At 41.5% G+C, this 16,738-nt stretch overlaps 1 protein-coding gene across 2 annotated transcripts in view; it reads left to right on the forward strand.

Annotated features, from left to right (window-relative positions):
* The window catches only part of JAK2 (Janus kinase 2), a 164,026-nt gene that overhangs the window by 124,138 nt on the left and 23,150 nt on the right, over window positions 1-16,738 (forward strand). For both annotated transcript variants that reach the window (XM_074953318.1, XM_074953319.1), the window contains 6 exons: window positions 2,998-3,136; window positions 4,859-5,010; window positions 8,130-8,280; window positions 9,058-9,194; window positions 10,207-10,396; window positions 13,542-13,666. In XM_074953318.1, the coding sequence (XP_074809419.1) occupies window positions 2,998-3,136; window positions 4,859-5,010; window positions 8,130-8,280; window positions 9,058-9,194; window positions 10,207-10,396; window positions 13,542-13,666 (894 nt within the window). The remainder of the gene's footprint in view (window positions 1-2,997; window positions 3,137-4,858; window positions 5,011-8,129; window positions 8,281-9,057; window positions 9,195-10,206; window positions 10,397-13,541; window positions 13,667-16,738) is intronic.

Consider the following 16,738-nt stretch of genomic DNA (forward strand, 5'->3'; position numbering starts at 1 on the left):
TGGGCTTTTCTGTAGCACTTATTGCAGAGGTAGGCAACCTGAGGCCCACAGGCTGCATGCGGCCCGTCAGGGTAATCCGCTGGCAGGCTGTGAGACAGTATTTACATTGACCATCCACAGGCACAGCTGCCCGCAGCTCCCAGTGGCCACAGCTCGCTGTTTCCGGCCAATGGGAGCTGCGGGAAGCAGCAGCCAGCCCGCGCAGCTTCCCACAGTTCCCATTGGAAAGGCGAACCGCGGCGACTGGGAGCTGCAGGCAGCCGTGCCTGTGGACAGTCAATGTAAACACTGTCTCATGGCTCGCCAGCGGATTACCCTGACAAGCCGTGTGTGCACCTCAGGTTGCCCGCTACTGGCTTATTGGTATAGTATCTAAGTGCGTCACAAACGTTAATTAATTTATCCTCACACCATCCTTATCCCCATTTTATGGATGGGAAGCTGAGGCACAGAGAGATAAAGGTCAAAAGTGTCCACTAGGGCAGCATTCAACTGTCTTAACCACGAGACCCTCCCTTTATTTTCTGCAATCCCCTACCTCATTCACTACACACCTTCCAACTTCTGCAACAAATGGGGCAGAGGTCCTACGAAAAGCAGCCTCCTTTACTGTGAAGTCCTGATTCATGCCCAGAGCAGATGCATCCTATTCACTAAATGAAGCAGCGGTCCTGTGGGGAAAAAAGTTTGTGATCATGTAATTAAAGACATCATAATGCATACAAATAAGGGAACTGAATTAAGATTGCACAGGCAGCCTTAATTCTGGTATTTCCTAACTTCTGAGTGTTTGACTTTGCAACCTTAATAATATTCTTCTAGCATAACCTTTTGTGTATGATTTCCTAGGTTTTTTTAAAAAAAGCAAACTGAAAAAACAAATTCCATCATATGGTTCATCAGTAGGACTGGAATCTTTAGATCCACCTGACAGACATCTGGCACTAGAGTTAATGGCGTAACTGATACCACTAGTAGGTTGTCATCCTCTGTGTGAACCAGCACTAAAGGGAGATGAGACACTCACCTTGATAGTGGGTTTCACAGATATTTGCCAGCACCAGAGAACTGGTGAGACTCAGCTGTCTTGGGTTCCATTCCAGGCTCTGGAGGGGAGTCTGTTCTAGTGGGCACAGATTTTTGCACATTCCACCAAGCTGATTTCTTCTTCCCCATACCCATCAACCTGTCCCTGTCCCTTCTGTTTTTCACCCCTGGCTACTTGTGACAGTCCCAATCTCCTTGCCTTCCCAGTCCATGGCCCTACTCCTCAGGCTTCTCATCCCAGTCCCTGTCTACTTTTCCCCAGCCATCTCCTGCTCTCAGTTTTCTTTCAGAGTCAGAATCTCTCCTCCTCTCCACATGCAGTCCCAGGCTTCTTGCCCAACTAATCCGAGTTTCCCCCTCCAACTCCCAGTGCTGGTTTTTCTCCTCCAGTCCCAGTCTCACCAGACTCCTTGTCCCAATCGACTCCTTTCTCTCTTGCAATCCGGATGACTTCCCCCTCTGTGCTGCCTGGGTGCCAGCAGTGAGGGTCATTTGAGGCACAGGAGAGACAGGCCCTGCTTTCAGTTCTAGCTCCCAGCCCCATCCTAGCCCCTTCACGGTTCAAAGTAGCAGTTACAGGGAAAGCCCTTCTGAGCCTTCATAGCCCTGAGCCGGAGCATGCTCAGCTAATCTGTGGGGATGATGCATGCACAGTTTAGTTGGCACTAGGAGCAGTGAGAGGCTCCAGCATGCTCAGTGAGGATGCAGTCGGTGGAGATTTTAGCTGTTAATGTTGAAGAAGTCTTTACTGCATGTGCAAACAGCGATTTTTTTCAAAGGCTTATAACTTGGGAAAATTTGGGTGGATTTTCATGAGGATGGCAAAAGTTACATCTCTGACACACGTGCCACCCTGCCAAATTTCAAGTCCCTGCTCCAAAGCGCAGAGGCAGTATAGCATTTCAGGTGAAATGTCTTAATTTTTTTAACATGGGCAAAGTAATGTATATTTTCTTATCCTTCTCAAAAACAACTGAAACATTTTAACTGAAATTTTCCAAAAAAAATTGAGCCAGAGACACACATCAGGCATGAAAAATTTCATCCCTGACAGTTAAAGTTTCATAAAGTTATAAGCAACTGAGCATAGGGCCTTATAATAGGAAGTGTTGGGCAACCTTAATAATGGACGGTGCTACCAGCCCTGCCTATAATTAAGGGCTGATCTGTGAGCAGCATTCCTACTGAAGTTAAAAGGGACTTGAAAGCAGAAGAGGGGACAGAATTAGTCCCATCTGAGGGTTAGCCACTTACAAGATTCTCGGCCAAATTCTGCTCTCAGATACACACAGGTTGCTCCCATTTCAGTCACGGAAGTTAGTGTCAATGGTCTACATTATTCTTCTCCTTCTTAATCTCTCCTCTTGTGTCCTACTATTCTTCTACTTTCTCCCTCCCTTCCTCTAAACCTTCTACCCGGACTCTGTTCTTCACTTCTCTGTTACTCTGTTGGTGTCATTCCTTCACTCATGCTGCTCCATAAGCAGCTCTTATTTTGTCCTGTTTTGTTTGCCAAGTGGTCCATTCTCTCCTCTTTTTGAAATCCCAACTTAAAAACAACTTCTTCCAGGAATCACGCCTACCATTCTCCCCCCCCCCCCCTTTTCATCTCCCTATGCTCAATATAAATGACCTTCTAATAATGTTAATAGCTAACCACCAGTGAAAGCTACTGCCTTTTTTGAATTACTAATATACTTCAGGCCTTATTTGATATCTGCCTAGCTGTAGAACATATATTAAAGCTATCCGAATTTGAAATCTAGATAGATAATGGATATAATTTAACCATTAGTTAAATTTTCTAACCAGTTGGAGAGGAATTAATGGTGTCATTTTATTTGTGCCTGCCATATGCGATCTGTTTAATTTCCTAGACTAACACTTTCTTTTAAATGCCTTCTGGTTTTTACTTGTTTATTTACATAAAAATGTATTTGTCTTTATCAGGAAGATAAAAGCCTGGTTCATGGGAACGTATGTGCAAAAAATATCTTGCTTATCAGAGAAGAAGATAGGAAGTCTGGAAACCTTCCATTTATCAAGCTTAGTGATCCTGGCATCAGCATGACAGTTTTGCCAAAAGACAGTAAGTCTTGGAGTCAACTGTCTGGGCTATTGTTTGTAACATTGAAAATATTTGTATTTTTATTCCTCCAACCTCTCATTGTACTCATTGTTTATTGTGATATAAGGTCCTCCAGCCTTTCTCCAGTCCCTAAAACACCATCCCAGTCAGCAGTTAAAACTGCATCGTATCAACAAATGGCTATAGGAAACAGTCAAAATTTTCTGCTGGGTGGTTTAGTTTGGTTTTAAATAAGTCTGTACAAGAACACAAACCGGTTAAGATGGTGCATTAGGACCATTTCAACACAGATTACTGTATGTTCTAAACAAAACATCTTTACCAAAGGGATGTTTGACCATGCTGTAATGTGGCATGACTCAGTCTACTGTACTTGTGGCATACTGCTGGATTAGTAGTCACTGCAGGTCGGGATTCAAGTGCTTTATTATAGTAATGTGGAGAAGTTTAGAGAACATATGGAAAGCCCAGCATTTTCAAAATAACCAGGGATTTTCAGGTGCCCAATTTGAAACTGCGGGGACCTGATTTTCAAAACCATCCCCAACGCATCTCGGGCTGGGCACCTGAAATCACTGCACTCTTGAAAATGATGACCTATATATCTATAATATGCTGCTGTTCTGTCACTTTTACAAGCTGTGAAATGCTTTCAAATGGAGTAAAAATATTAGTACTAGGACAACATGCAGAAGTGGATGCATCTGATTATTGACTATTAGATGGATAGATAATGTATCCATTCTCATTGTTCTCCCCTTTTTTGTCTTTTAAAGTGACGCTGTCAGGTGAAAATTCATATATTCTTAAACAGGTTTCCTTAGCCGTGTTACAAATAACACCTTAGATTATTCAAATTGGAAGTATTTTTAAAATTTAAGGTACCAGTCTTCATTGATACTGTTTACTCTTTTTTGGGGGGTGGGAGGGCTATATTCAGTTTGGAAGATGAAAACAGACTAATCCATTTTGGCTTTAATCATATATTAATCATATATTTGGCTTTATAGTTTATATATGGTGGCAGGATGCTGCAGCCTTCGGAATGCAAGCAGCGTAGTGTGATGGTGATGTTATCCAATAAACTTTCCACTGAATTTTTTAAAAGTTGCAACATTTCTTTTGGTGGCAGTCTTTTGTGAACTTAATTTCAAAAATCCTAAATCTTGGGTCTAAACTGATCTGACAGTATCCTTTTAGCTTGTTCCCCGATCAGTTTTAGTTTTGATCAAATAATGAAGATTCAAACAGTTGAATTCCTCTGTGTGCACACTGCTGCTTGTTGCAGAGTCAGCATGTTGCGCCCCATCTGAAAACTGCTAAGCGTATGCCTCTGATTTTTTTTACCCTCTCAATCTTGTGTGGGAACTACTGTTTCTTGATAGTGGGAAAGGGCATTCATGTCAGAGCAACAACACGATGTAGAAATTCCTTAGATCTGGCTTCATGGGGCTATAAAGAGAAGACAGTCAATGAACTTTTAAAATTAGAAGCAATGATACTTCATCCTAGTTACAAGTTCATCATTTGTGCGTGTGTCATTTAGCATTTACTGTTGAAGAACAGGAACTTGAGAAGAGTTGAAGTATTTCATTCTAAAAAAATAAGGGAATTGTAGAAATTCAAACTTTTACTAATTCTAATGTGTTTAAGTAGAATTTGGAGATAAAAGTAGACACTTCAGTATTATTTGTGACCTGTTGTGTTTTCATGATTACATAGTTCTTCTTGAAAGGATACCCTGGGTCCCACCTGAATGCATTGAAAATCCTAAACAGCTAAGCTTAGCAACAGACAAGTGGAGTTTTGGTACCACTTTATGGGAAATCTGCAGTGGGGGAGACAAGCCCCTTGGTGCACTGGATTCTCCCAGAGTAAGTATTGGCAAGTAGCGTTGTTTGTTACTGTACCTGTGAATACCATGTTTCTTTGTTGACTATACTTTCTAGTCACGCTTAAAATGCTTTTTAGTGCAGTATCACATTGGGTCTTGCAGAGTCCCAACCCCAAATTATCCAATGCAGAAGCGTTTACAGATATAAAAAGGTCTCCAAAAATAGAATACAACTTTAAAAATTTCCAAACTTATTGCTCCCTAATATTGCAGGTCTTTTCTGCAGGCATATTTAGTCCATAGAATCATAGAATATCAGGGTTGGAAGGGACCCCAGAAGGTCATCTAGTCCAACCCCCTGCTCGAAGCAGGACCAATTCCCAGTTAAATCATCCCAGCCAGGGCTTTGTCAAGCCTGACCTTAAAAACCTCTAAGGAAGGAGATTCTACCACCTCCCTAGGTAACGCATTCCAGTGTTTCACCACCCTCTTAGTGAAAAAGTTTTTCCTAATATCCAATCTAAACCTCCCCCATTGCAACTTGAGACCATTACTCCTCGTTCTGTCATCTGCTACCATTGAGAACAGTCTAGAGCCATCCTCTTTGGAACCCCCTTTCAGGTAGTTGAAAGCAGCTATCAAATCCCCCCTCATTCTTCTCTTCTGCAGACTAAACAATCCCAGCTCCCTCAGCCTCTCTTCATAAGTCATGTGCTCTAGACCCCTAATCATTTTTGTTGCCCTTCGCTGGACTCTCTCCAATTTATCCACATCCTTCTTGTAGTGTGGGGCCCAAAACTGGACACAGTACTCCAGATGAGGCCTCACCAGTGTCGAATAGAGGGGAACGATCACATCCCTCGATCTGCTCGCTATGCCCCTACTTATACATCCCAAAATGCCATTGGCCTTCTTGGCAACAAGGGCACACTGTTGACTCATATCCAGCTTCTCGTCCACTGTCACCCCTAGGTCCTTTTCTGCAGAACTGCTGCCTAGCCATTCGGTCCCTAGTCTGTAGCGGTGCATTGGATTCTTCCATCCTAAGTGCAGGACCCTGCACTTATCCTTATTGAACCTCATCAGATTTCTTTTGGCCCAATCCTCCAATTTGTCTAGGTCCTTCTGTATCCTATCCCTCCCCTCCAGCGTATCTACCACTCCTCCCAGTTTAGTATCATCTGCAAATTTGCTGAGAGTGCAATCCACACCATCCTCCAGATCATTTATGAAGATATTGAACAAAACCGGCCCCAGGACCGACCCCTGGGGCACTCCACTTGACACCGGCTGCCAACTAGACATGGAGCCATTTATCACTACCCGTTGAGCCCGACAATCTAGCCAGCTTTCTACCCACCTTATAGTGCATTCATCCAGCCCATACTTCCTTAACTTGCTGACAAGAATACTGTGGGAGACTGTGTCAAAAGCTTTGCTAAAGTCAAGAAACAATACATCCACTGCTTTCCCTTCATCCACAGAACCAGTAATCTCATCATAAAAGGCGATTAGATTAGTCAGGCATGACCTTCCCTTGGTGAATCCATGCTGACTGTTCCTGATCACTTTCCTCTCATGTAAGTGCTTCAGGATTGATTCTTTGAGGACCTGCTCCATGATTTTTCCAGGGACTGAGGTGAGGCTGACTGGCCTGTAGTTCCCAGGATCCTCCTTCTTCCCTTTTTTAAAGATTGGCACTACATTAGCCTTTTTCCAGTCATCCGGGACTTCCCCCGTTCGCCACGAGTTTTCAAAGATAATGGCCAAGGGCTCTGCAATCACAGCCGCCAATTCCTTCAGCACTCTCGGATGTAACTCGTCCGGCCCCATGGACTTGTGCACGTCCAGCTTTTCTAAATAGTCCCTAACCACCTCTATCTCCACAGAGGGCTGGCCATCTCTTCCCCATTCTGTGATGCCCAGCGCAGCAGTCTGGGAGCTGACCTTGTTAGTGAAAACAGAGGCAAAAAAAGCATTGAGTACATTAGCTTTTTCCACATCCTCTGTCACTAGGTTGCCTCCCTCATTCAGTAAGGGGCCCACACTTTCCTTGGCTTTCTTCTTGTTGCCAACATACCTGAAGAAACCCTTCTTGTTACTCTTGACATCTCTTGCTAGCTGCAGCTCCAGGTGCGATTTGGCCCTCCTTATATCTTTCCTACATGCCCGAGCAATATTTTTATACTCTTCCCTGGTCATATGTCCAACCTTCCACTTCTTGTAAGCTTCTTTTTTATGTTTAAGATCCGCTAGGATTTCACCCTTAAGCCAAGCTGGTCGCTTGCCATGTTTACTATTCTTTCGACTCATCGGGATGGTTTGTCCCTGTAACCTCAACAGGGATTCCTTGAAATACAGCCAGCTCTCCTGGACTCCCTTCCCCTTCATGATAGTCCCCCAGGGGATCCTACCCATCCGTTCCCTGAGGGAGTCGAAGTCTGCTTTCCTGAAGTCCAGGGTCCATATCCTGCTGCTTACCTTTCTTCCCTGCGTCAGGATCCTGAACTCAACCAACTCATGGTCACTGCCTCCCAGATTCCCATCCACTTTTGCTTCCCCCACTAATTCTACCCGGTTTGTGAGCAGCAGGTCAAGAAAAGCGCCCCCCCTAGTTGGCTCCCCTAGCACTTGCGCCAGGAAATTGTCCCCTACGCTTTCCAAAAACTTCCATCTCTCTTGAAAATCATCAGGAGAGTCCCCTAAACACAAAACCCAACCCTTTTTGGAGCTTTATACAAACTCACTTGTACCCATCACAGAAGCCTAATCTTGCCTCTGGCGGCGGCTGCTGTAATTTCCCAATAGTTCCCTCAATCAGCTCATTTAATAACACATTCCTAGCAGAGCCACTGGATAGACACTTACCTGGAAGGAGAAACGTCTGAGATACTAGCCCCCTCTGACTCATTCACACTCTCTCGTAATCAGAATGAGGCTCTTACAGCTAGAGACAGAACTCGGCCAGCCCACAGGTGGGCAAAACTTTCTTACTGTTCCATCCTAGTTAGGCTGCACAGAATCACCTGCGCAAAGAAAATAAATTGGCCTTTCTCGTTTAAACCAGAAATGGCTATTCTGCCACAGATACCATGTTTGTCACAAAGCTGCTGAGAATGCTATTATATGCTAAAGCATCTTGTATATCTTTAATCCTAGAAGCTACAGTTTTATGAAGATAGGCACCAGCTTCCTGCTCCAAACTGGACAGAACTTGCAAATCTTATAAACAACTGTATGGATTATGAGCCAGATTTCAGACTTTCTTTCAGAGCCATTATACGTGATCTTAACAGCTTGTTCACGCCAGGTAAGCTCATGAAAGAAAGGGAATGGATTTTTGGTAGAAGATTGTGAACTCTTTGGGGCAGGAGTTGTTGTTTTTTTTTGTCCACAGAATGCCTAGAATAATGGGATCCTGGTCCAAGGCACTACCACAATATAAACAACAGAAATTATAATGAATATATTTTATTGTTTTCCAGTTTGCTATTAAAAGTGAATTTTACGTCAGGATCACTCAAAACATTTTCATTGTATTATAAATATTTATTTCAAATATATTGGCAAGATTGCACGCCTAGCTTCTTAGTGAAGCACATTATATCAATGATCCTTGTACTTTCTCCCAGTTGCTGGGATAAATACTGCTAAACTTGCTACTGTTCCTGCAGACTTACTCTCTGGTTATCAAATGCCCTTCTGATTTTTGAATGTTGTCCCCCCTAGAAAAGGGGCCATTGCACAGTAGGTGTTATAGTTAAACCAGCAAGGATTGGTTTGCAAAAATGCTTGTTTGAAAATTCTTAAGAGAAGGGTCACTATTAGTCAGCTGTCAAGATCAGTCTCTCTCTTTTTTTGGCCCAGCAGCATCCAGAGTGTCACTCCAATTTGTTGGTTTGTCATTCTTTATGGCAGCAACATAGTATCTAATATTTATTTAGGAAACTGAGTTCAATACACTGTTTATGTCTATCCAGAGCATAATAGAATATTGAGAGGAGAGGGGAGCATGTCAGCAAAATGACAACATTTGCCCTTTCATCATTTTTTTGTTTGTTTTTTTTTTGTTTTTGTTTTTGTCCAGATTATGAGCTATTGACAGAAAATGACATGTTGCCAAACATGAGGATTGGTGCTCTTGGATTTTCTGGGGCATTTGAAGACAGGGACCCAACGCAATTTGAAGAGAGACACCTTAAGTTCTTACAGCAACTTGGCAAGGTAGGAAGCTTTGAACTCTAATTGGCTGAAAGAAATAAGGTTACTTAGGTGTAACTGAGGTTCTTCGAGATGACTCTGCATGTTCTCATTTATGGGTGATTAGCCACTCGGAAGGAAGTTTTGAACTCTAAGGCCTGGTCTGCACTAAAAAATTAGGTCGGTTTAACTACGTCTGTCAGGCATGTGAAAAATCCACACCCTGAGCGGCGTTGTTAAGCTGACCTAAGTCCCCCTGCCGACAGCACTAGGTTGACGGAAGCGTTCTTCCATCAACCTAGCTACTGCCTCTTGGGAAGATGAATTACCGATGCTGCTGGGAAAACCCCTCCGGTTGGTGTAGATAGCATCTTCAAGGAAGCACTACAGCAGCGCAGCTGTGCTGCTGTAGCGTTTCAAGTGTAGACAAGCCCTAAGTGGCTGGAAGAACCCCACCTTTCAATTGCCTCCTGGTGATTTCTTATACGTTATTTTCACTGCACCCTTGTGTTACTGGAATAGATTGTGTAAACACGGTTTCAGACAGATATAAGCACAATGCACATTCTGTCCTGATTTGCCTGTCAGTCACTGTGTAGGATATCACGAAACAGGAGAGAACTCTGGGATGGAATCTCTGCACTGAATCTAGTGGCACTGAGTGGTTAAATGTTTCAGGAGTGCGTTACTAACACCAAGAGAGACCTATCTTTTTCCATTTTTATTTTCTGCTCTTAGATTCATTTAAAATTGCTCCTAAGCTCTTCGGCATGGTAACTGATTATTTTTTTGTATCTGAACTATCCTGAATATCCTCTTTCCCCTTCTTCCCACCTCCTCAACCTGCTTCCCAAACACATCTCCCCCTAATCCCACCTAAACTGTCCCCTGCGATACTCCACCCCCGCCCCCCCCCGGTGTCCTGGTTTTTCACTTTGAAAATCTGGTCACTTTAATCCTGGTGCAGTCCTACACAGGTGATTAGGAAACGACTGTGACATGGGCTTTTTTAATTTGTGTTTCTGTTTTGGTCTAGGGTAACTTTGGCAGTGTCGAGATGTGCCGGTATGACCCACTACAAGACAATACTGGAGAGGTAGTGGCTGTGAAAAAGCTACAACACAGCACAGAAGAGCACCTACGAGATTTTGAAAGGGAAATTGAAATCCTTAAATCCCTGCAGCACGATAACATTGTTAAGTACAAGGGAGTGTGCTACAGTGCCGGTATGTAAAGCATTTAACATAGAATCATAGAACTGGAAGGGACATTGAGAGGTCATCTAGTCCAGTCCCCTGCACTCAAGGCAGGGCTAAGTATTATCTAGACCATGCCTAACAGGTGTTGGTCCTTCCTTGCTCACACTGCTTATTAATCAGTACAAAGCCAGAACTCATTAAATGTTTTCATGTTGTTGGGATACATTTCCTGACTTTATCAGAGCTTTTATAGATGGCATAGCAAAAGAATCAGTGTCCATCATACAGTGCTTCATTATGCCAAATAGACACAATTTCATCTAATTAATCTGCTGCAGTTATAGACGACTATTCTCTGATAACGTCTTTAAAAGTAAAAATTGTAACTATTTGCAACTAATCACACTGTAAAGTACAGACAAAAATCTGTGTAGAAAGTCATCAATAGTTCCATAAAAATGTTGGGGAACCTAAATATTTCTTCAACTTTTTGTTTTTGACTCACTGCCGTGTCTCAGCAGAGTGAAACTCACCACTTCATGGACTTCCTTTATGAGAGGAGAATAGCCAGGGCGTGTGTAAGAAGCTTTAAAGTCATGGAGTGAAATCTTGGCTCTGTTGAAATCAGTGGGAGTTTTGCCATTCTCATCGGTAGCGTCAGGATTTCACCCATGGTCTTTGCTCTAAAAAGCCTTATTTTCAAACCAAAATGAAGCTTTTCAAGCTGTTAACATTGCTGACCAACTTGACGGCCGCTACCATCTTCACCTATGTAACGAGATGGAACTTTAAAAGACTAATTTCTGTTTTGTGTTGGGGGTGCTAGTTAAAGCATGAATCAGATATAACTTTGGACATACTAATAGTCTCTTGCTTCAGAAATAAGCATTTCCACTTCACTTTCACATGTATTTTAAGTAAATATTGTGGCTGTGACTCAGCGCTTAACTTTCAGCAGTAGCTGAGTGTAGGTACACAAATTTGCACTTATGTTAATGTGGGTTTAAGTAGATAAATGCACATTGCTGGGGGCTAAAGGACAATTACTAAGCATTCACTGACATGGTATTTAATTAAAAATATGTTCAGTGGTTAAAGAAAAGTTTAAATGCACTTCTGTGATTATGTCCTATTACAGTGCGATAACAATTTGATTTATTTTAGGTAAATGAAAATGTGGGAGAAGATTGTCTTTATAAATTCTGATTTCAGAGACAGCAGGACTAAATTGCTGCATAACTTCTCTCACTCCTTTCTCTAATCAAAACCAGGATTAGGTGGATTTTAGTAGATTTGCTCTCACTTGCTGCTTCATTGGAGTAATTTTTTTCCCTAGGGCCTACAGACTTTGAACATTTTTGTTGAGCTTGTCTGTGGCCTCTCATTCTACCCTGCAAAGGAGGTCTTTGTTCTCTTGAGAGAAACCGATTAGTAATCTTTTCGTAAAAGATGATGATAATATAATGATAGCCTGCTGTACTCAGGAAGGAATCCCCCGCCCCCCCCCACCCCACCACCACCACGCAGCACTGCATACTAGTGGGTAGGTGTATTATTAGTGTTGAGATTTGTTTATCTTCTTGTGAAGCAACAGATATTGCCTGATGCTGGAGCAAGGTAGTGTACTTCATGAACAAATGAACTGAGCCAGTATGGCACTCTCAGTTTGTGAACCACAGAGGGTATTAATATTCATTCAGTGATCCAGGTACAATATTTAACTCAGTGTCCACCTGTGACAGTGAATTCAACGGGCTGAATCTGTGCTATATGAAGTAGTGTTTCATTTTAGTCTGTGTGTTCTTGCCGTTTATTTCACAACTGATTTGTTATGGGACAGAGTAAAACTGAGAGACTGATAAACTTTCATTATGCTCCTTCATTAGAAAATAGTTGGAGAAAAATTGTCTGCTGTGAAGCCTCTTTAAAAAGGCCTAAATCTGTTGCATTGTCAGTTTTTTGGGCTTAGCAGAATTTATTGTAGAATCTTGTGCTATTTAAGATGTACTCTAGGTAGGGCACTTGAGTATTTCTGGTTAAAAATTGCTGGTAAACTAACAGAGAATTCTCCGTTGGTCCTGTAACTGTTTCTTCAATTATGGAGTCATTAATTTGCTCTAGGTTGAATGCATCTGTTTGTATATTTATTTACTTTACTAGAAAAGTGTCCAGCTGTGAAAGTTTGAGGTTTGAGTGAGAGAGGATGTCTAGGTATTCATAGAAGACAATGTGTACAAACACACCACACGCAATCCATGTGTTTTGCTCAGTTCGTTGTGCATTCTTGTCACTTTGGCACTGCAAAATAAAACAGTGATCACATTTTAGAAGTCCTTTCTCTACAACCTTCTCTACACTGGAAAAATACATGGTGTTTACTAATGTGATTTTAAACATGTAGACAGGGACAAGTATGTGTTAATATTGTGTTCATTAACATGATACTCTTTCCTATTGACTTCACCTCAGTTCTGCATGGATACAGTGGTATGCTCGTGCATTGTCCATTGCAAAATTGAAGCTTTATTTGCTGTGTGGCTGAGATCCATGCGCGTACCCATGTAACTGGATTGTCACTCCTACTTCTTTCTAGCTCTATGGGGTGTCTTACCACATGGAGTGTCTTGCCCCATGTGCTGTTGGTGGCACTCTGTGTATGACCTCCTGACTTTGTGTTCCCTGCTGAGATGTGCCATAACTCCAGATTTCTCAGGGTGCACTGATACAAACATGGTTGGGCATTGTGATAGTATGAACGTGCAAAGATGTCTGACACATAACTGTGTTATGTTCTGCTCTGTGGACATAGTTCAACTTTGTGTTTATTGTAACTAGGTCAGAGGAGGAGGGTGTCATGACCTCGTTACAAAACCATGGTGGTACATGTAGTGCAGATGCGGCCAAGGTTAAAACTGCAAATCTATCCATCTTACTTCCATACAGAGCAAGAATGTGGTGTGACACAGGCTATGTAAGACTGTTCTAGTCACTCACTTATGTAAGGAAAGGAACTACACATGTTCTGATGGAGCAAGAATAGAAGAGCCTCCAGGGTGAAATATTTAAATATTTTCAGCACGGTTTGCTAGTAAATTTATTTGCAGATGTATATAATTATTTGTATTAAGAAATGACAAAAATAGAACCTTATATTTTGTATATATTTAAAAAGGTCGTAGAAATCTGAGATTAATAATGGAATATTTACCATATGGAAGTTTGCGAGACTATATCCAGAAACACAAGGAGAGGCTGGATCACAAGAAACTTCTGCAATATACGTCTCAGATATGCAAGGTAAGAAAACCTTTTGATGCTGTTTACAATGTACATATCTGCCGTCTGTTAGCAGTGCTTACCCCTAAAGAATGTTTATTGTTATATTGATTAGAAATGCCTGATTCAGCAAATGAATGTTTTTTTTCATTGTCAACACTGGTTTGTGAGTAGGGAGTAACTAGATGTCCTACTTCTCAAAGGGTGACCCCCACATCTCTGAAAACTAATCACCTTTTTGCTTATTCTAAGCAAGTTGGTCAAATGTCCTCTTAGATATTGGTGTTATGTGCTTCTTACTGTGTGAAAGTAAAGCATTCTGTAGTACATGCCAGTATACTCTTTAGTTGATAAAGATGTGAGCAGCAACAGAGGCACTGAAGCTTGTCTGTCTCCTAACTCAGACAGACAGCATGCCATCACTTCCACTTAATTTGTGTTTGAAACCATAAGGATATCTTTGCAGCCATAAGGGCTAGAATTTTTTTTTTAAATAAAAGCTTAGATTAGATTTTCCAGAAGCTGATGACACCTAGGTATGGTTTCTATTCATCGTGGGCTAGCAGATTTTTCAAGATCTGGTTGTTCAACTATAATAGTACCATTACCACAACCTATAATAAAACAATCAAAGACTTTATATTTACACAGTGTTAGCCTTCTACTGGATGCTTTTCCACTAAAGGCAAAGAAGCATGTGCTGTGTTTTCCTGAGACCCAGGCACAGAAGCCAGAATCCTGCTAGAAATACCCAAAATTGCAATATTTGTGTTGCTTGCCTTGTTGCTTGGTATTGATGTAATATGAGTTTTGAAATCCTGAGAACCAAATAGGCATCCAGCATTTTGGATGTCCTCATCTGGTCTCCTTCATGAGGCGGGTTATACATAATATAGTTCCCTACCGATTGTGTTCAGCACAGGAGAAACTGTAGACATTTCAAATTTCACCAAATATCCAGGATTTTTGTAAAATTCTGACCTTTTCATTAAACATTTTAGAATTCCTTCTTAAAAAATAAAAAAACCCAAAACCTTTTATTTTATTTTATTTTTGGCCAAAGGCTAAAACAAGTTAATCTTTTCAACATCTAAATGGAACAAAACCGTAAACTTGTATAAGAATTGTAGTGTATGTGAATGTTCCTATATATGCATCCAGATTCTTCTGTGACTAGTTTTTAGCTGTGAGTACTATGCCACCAGTTGTACTCCTGCAGATTTAGCTATGGTTAAATGTCAGTTTCACTTTTTTATTTTTACCTGCAGGATTTTGTTGTTGCTCTGAATTTTTCTGTTCAGTAACAGGAAGAGGCCTTAAGGTTGTTCAAAAGACTCTTTGAAGTCACTCCTTTTGAGAGGATTTTTTTTGTAGTTACTTCTTTGTTTGGTAAATATATTCAGCTTTGAACTACTGAGACACTAAGTAGTTACTGTCTGAAATACTGTACCATGCTATGGCCATGAAATATGGGATGAGAGAAATCCTCATATCTTCCTCTTCTTGAGCCCTCTTTCCCCCCTCTCTTCTTCTGCCTCTTTCTGTCTTTCCTTGAGTTTTTTGACATTTTAAAATCTCCCCTTATTTTTTTGCTCCACATTTCTTCCTATTGATTTTTTTAAAGAAGACTTTTTAAAAGTCTGTCTTCCCCACGTCAGTGACTTAAATGTAAATTCCTCCCCCTTTTCTGATCTTTTCTCTCACATCAATATTTTAAGCCATGTTTCTTTGCTTCCCTGCCATCTCTTCTGTCCCTCCCTTTTCTCCGTCCCATTATTTCCTAAGCCCCATGGCTTGTAGCTGACACTTTACAAGTCCTCTGCTATGAAAATCAGCACTCCCAGAGGCAGCTCTTCTTGTAACTAATGAGGATGCTTCTATAGGTGCCAGTTAGTGCAGCAGGAGCTAGTTGGGTGGTGGCAAAGTGTAGGAATCTGTGTGCAGTTCTGTAAAGTGCTGCGAGGTACCGGAACAGGGAGGGGACTGGCCCTGGGTGAGTTTCCCGCCTCTGGATCCTGCTTTGGGAAGTTTTTGATACACTTTTGCTGTCTCCTGAACTAGCTTTGGAGCCATTTGTCGTTTTTTGAAGTCTGAATATTTTTCCTTTAGACTTAAATTTAATTTAAACTCTTCAAGAGCCCAGATTGAGCAAGCAACAAATGATGTACACATAGCATTGCAGTCAAAACTGGCCTGTCGGCCCTACAAAGCCCAGCTATGAGCCCCTTGGATTTGGGGGCAACTAGAAATGTAAAGGAGAATCTTTGCTTTTTCTTTTCTTTTTTTTTTTTTAAATTAAACTTCTAGCCAGTTCTCTTGCAGAGAACTTTGCAAATATAGCTGATATAAGACAATTATTAGGTTGAAAAGAACAAGCACTTGGGATCCAGGCTCCACTTCTGCAGCAGGAAGCTGGTGGGACCTATAGATTCACCCACACGCATGCTTTTTACGTAAAATGAGTTAAACTTTGGAATGTATCTGAGAATTCTCTCTAACCCTTCCTCAGCTCTGAAAAGCAGCCCTTTGGCTCATGGGTATAATGGTTGTGGATGTTTCGGGGGTGGAGAATGGTGGCACAAATTATTTTGAAGCCCTGGCCAGAATACAGAAGCTGGCTCTGACTGCAACATGTTGTTGAGATAGATGCCACAGAAATCTTACTTTACCGACTCTGTCTTCTAATTAGGAAAAAGATTGGAGCTAATCACTGTAGGCAAAGTTACTGTTCTGGGGTGAGATTTTGTACCTGCTGTTTTTATTTATGCATCTGTTCTTTTGGTCTAAAAGTGTATTCCATTAAGAGATCCAAGGAGTTATGTCATTTTTTGTAAACGTTGGTCTGGAGTTTTCAAAACTACATCTCCTTGTCCTTTTCTGTTTATTTCCTGCTGAAATTTCAATGGATTTATATAATGCTGGATCTTGTCACCAATGACATATATTTTTTTTCTAGACGCTTTCTGTCTTGAGGGAAGCTAAAAGATAATGGAGACATTGGATTCAGGTTCCCTTTGGCAGAGTAATATACTGCCGCCCATGCTTTCCTCTCAATATGTGCATGACTCCCATTAAAATTAATGGAAATAAAAG

This window comes from Natator depressus, chromosome 5 (genome assembly GCF_965152275.1).
Source record: "Natator depressus isolate rNatDep1 chromosome 5, rNatDep2.hap1, whole genome shotgun sequence".
In the NCBI taxonomy this organism is placed as follows: domain Eukaryota; kingdom Metazoa; phylum Chordata; order Testudines; family Cheloniidae; genus Natator; species Natator depressus.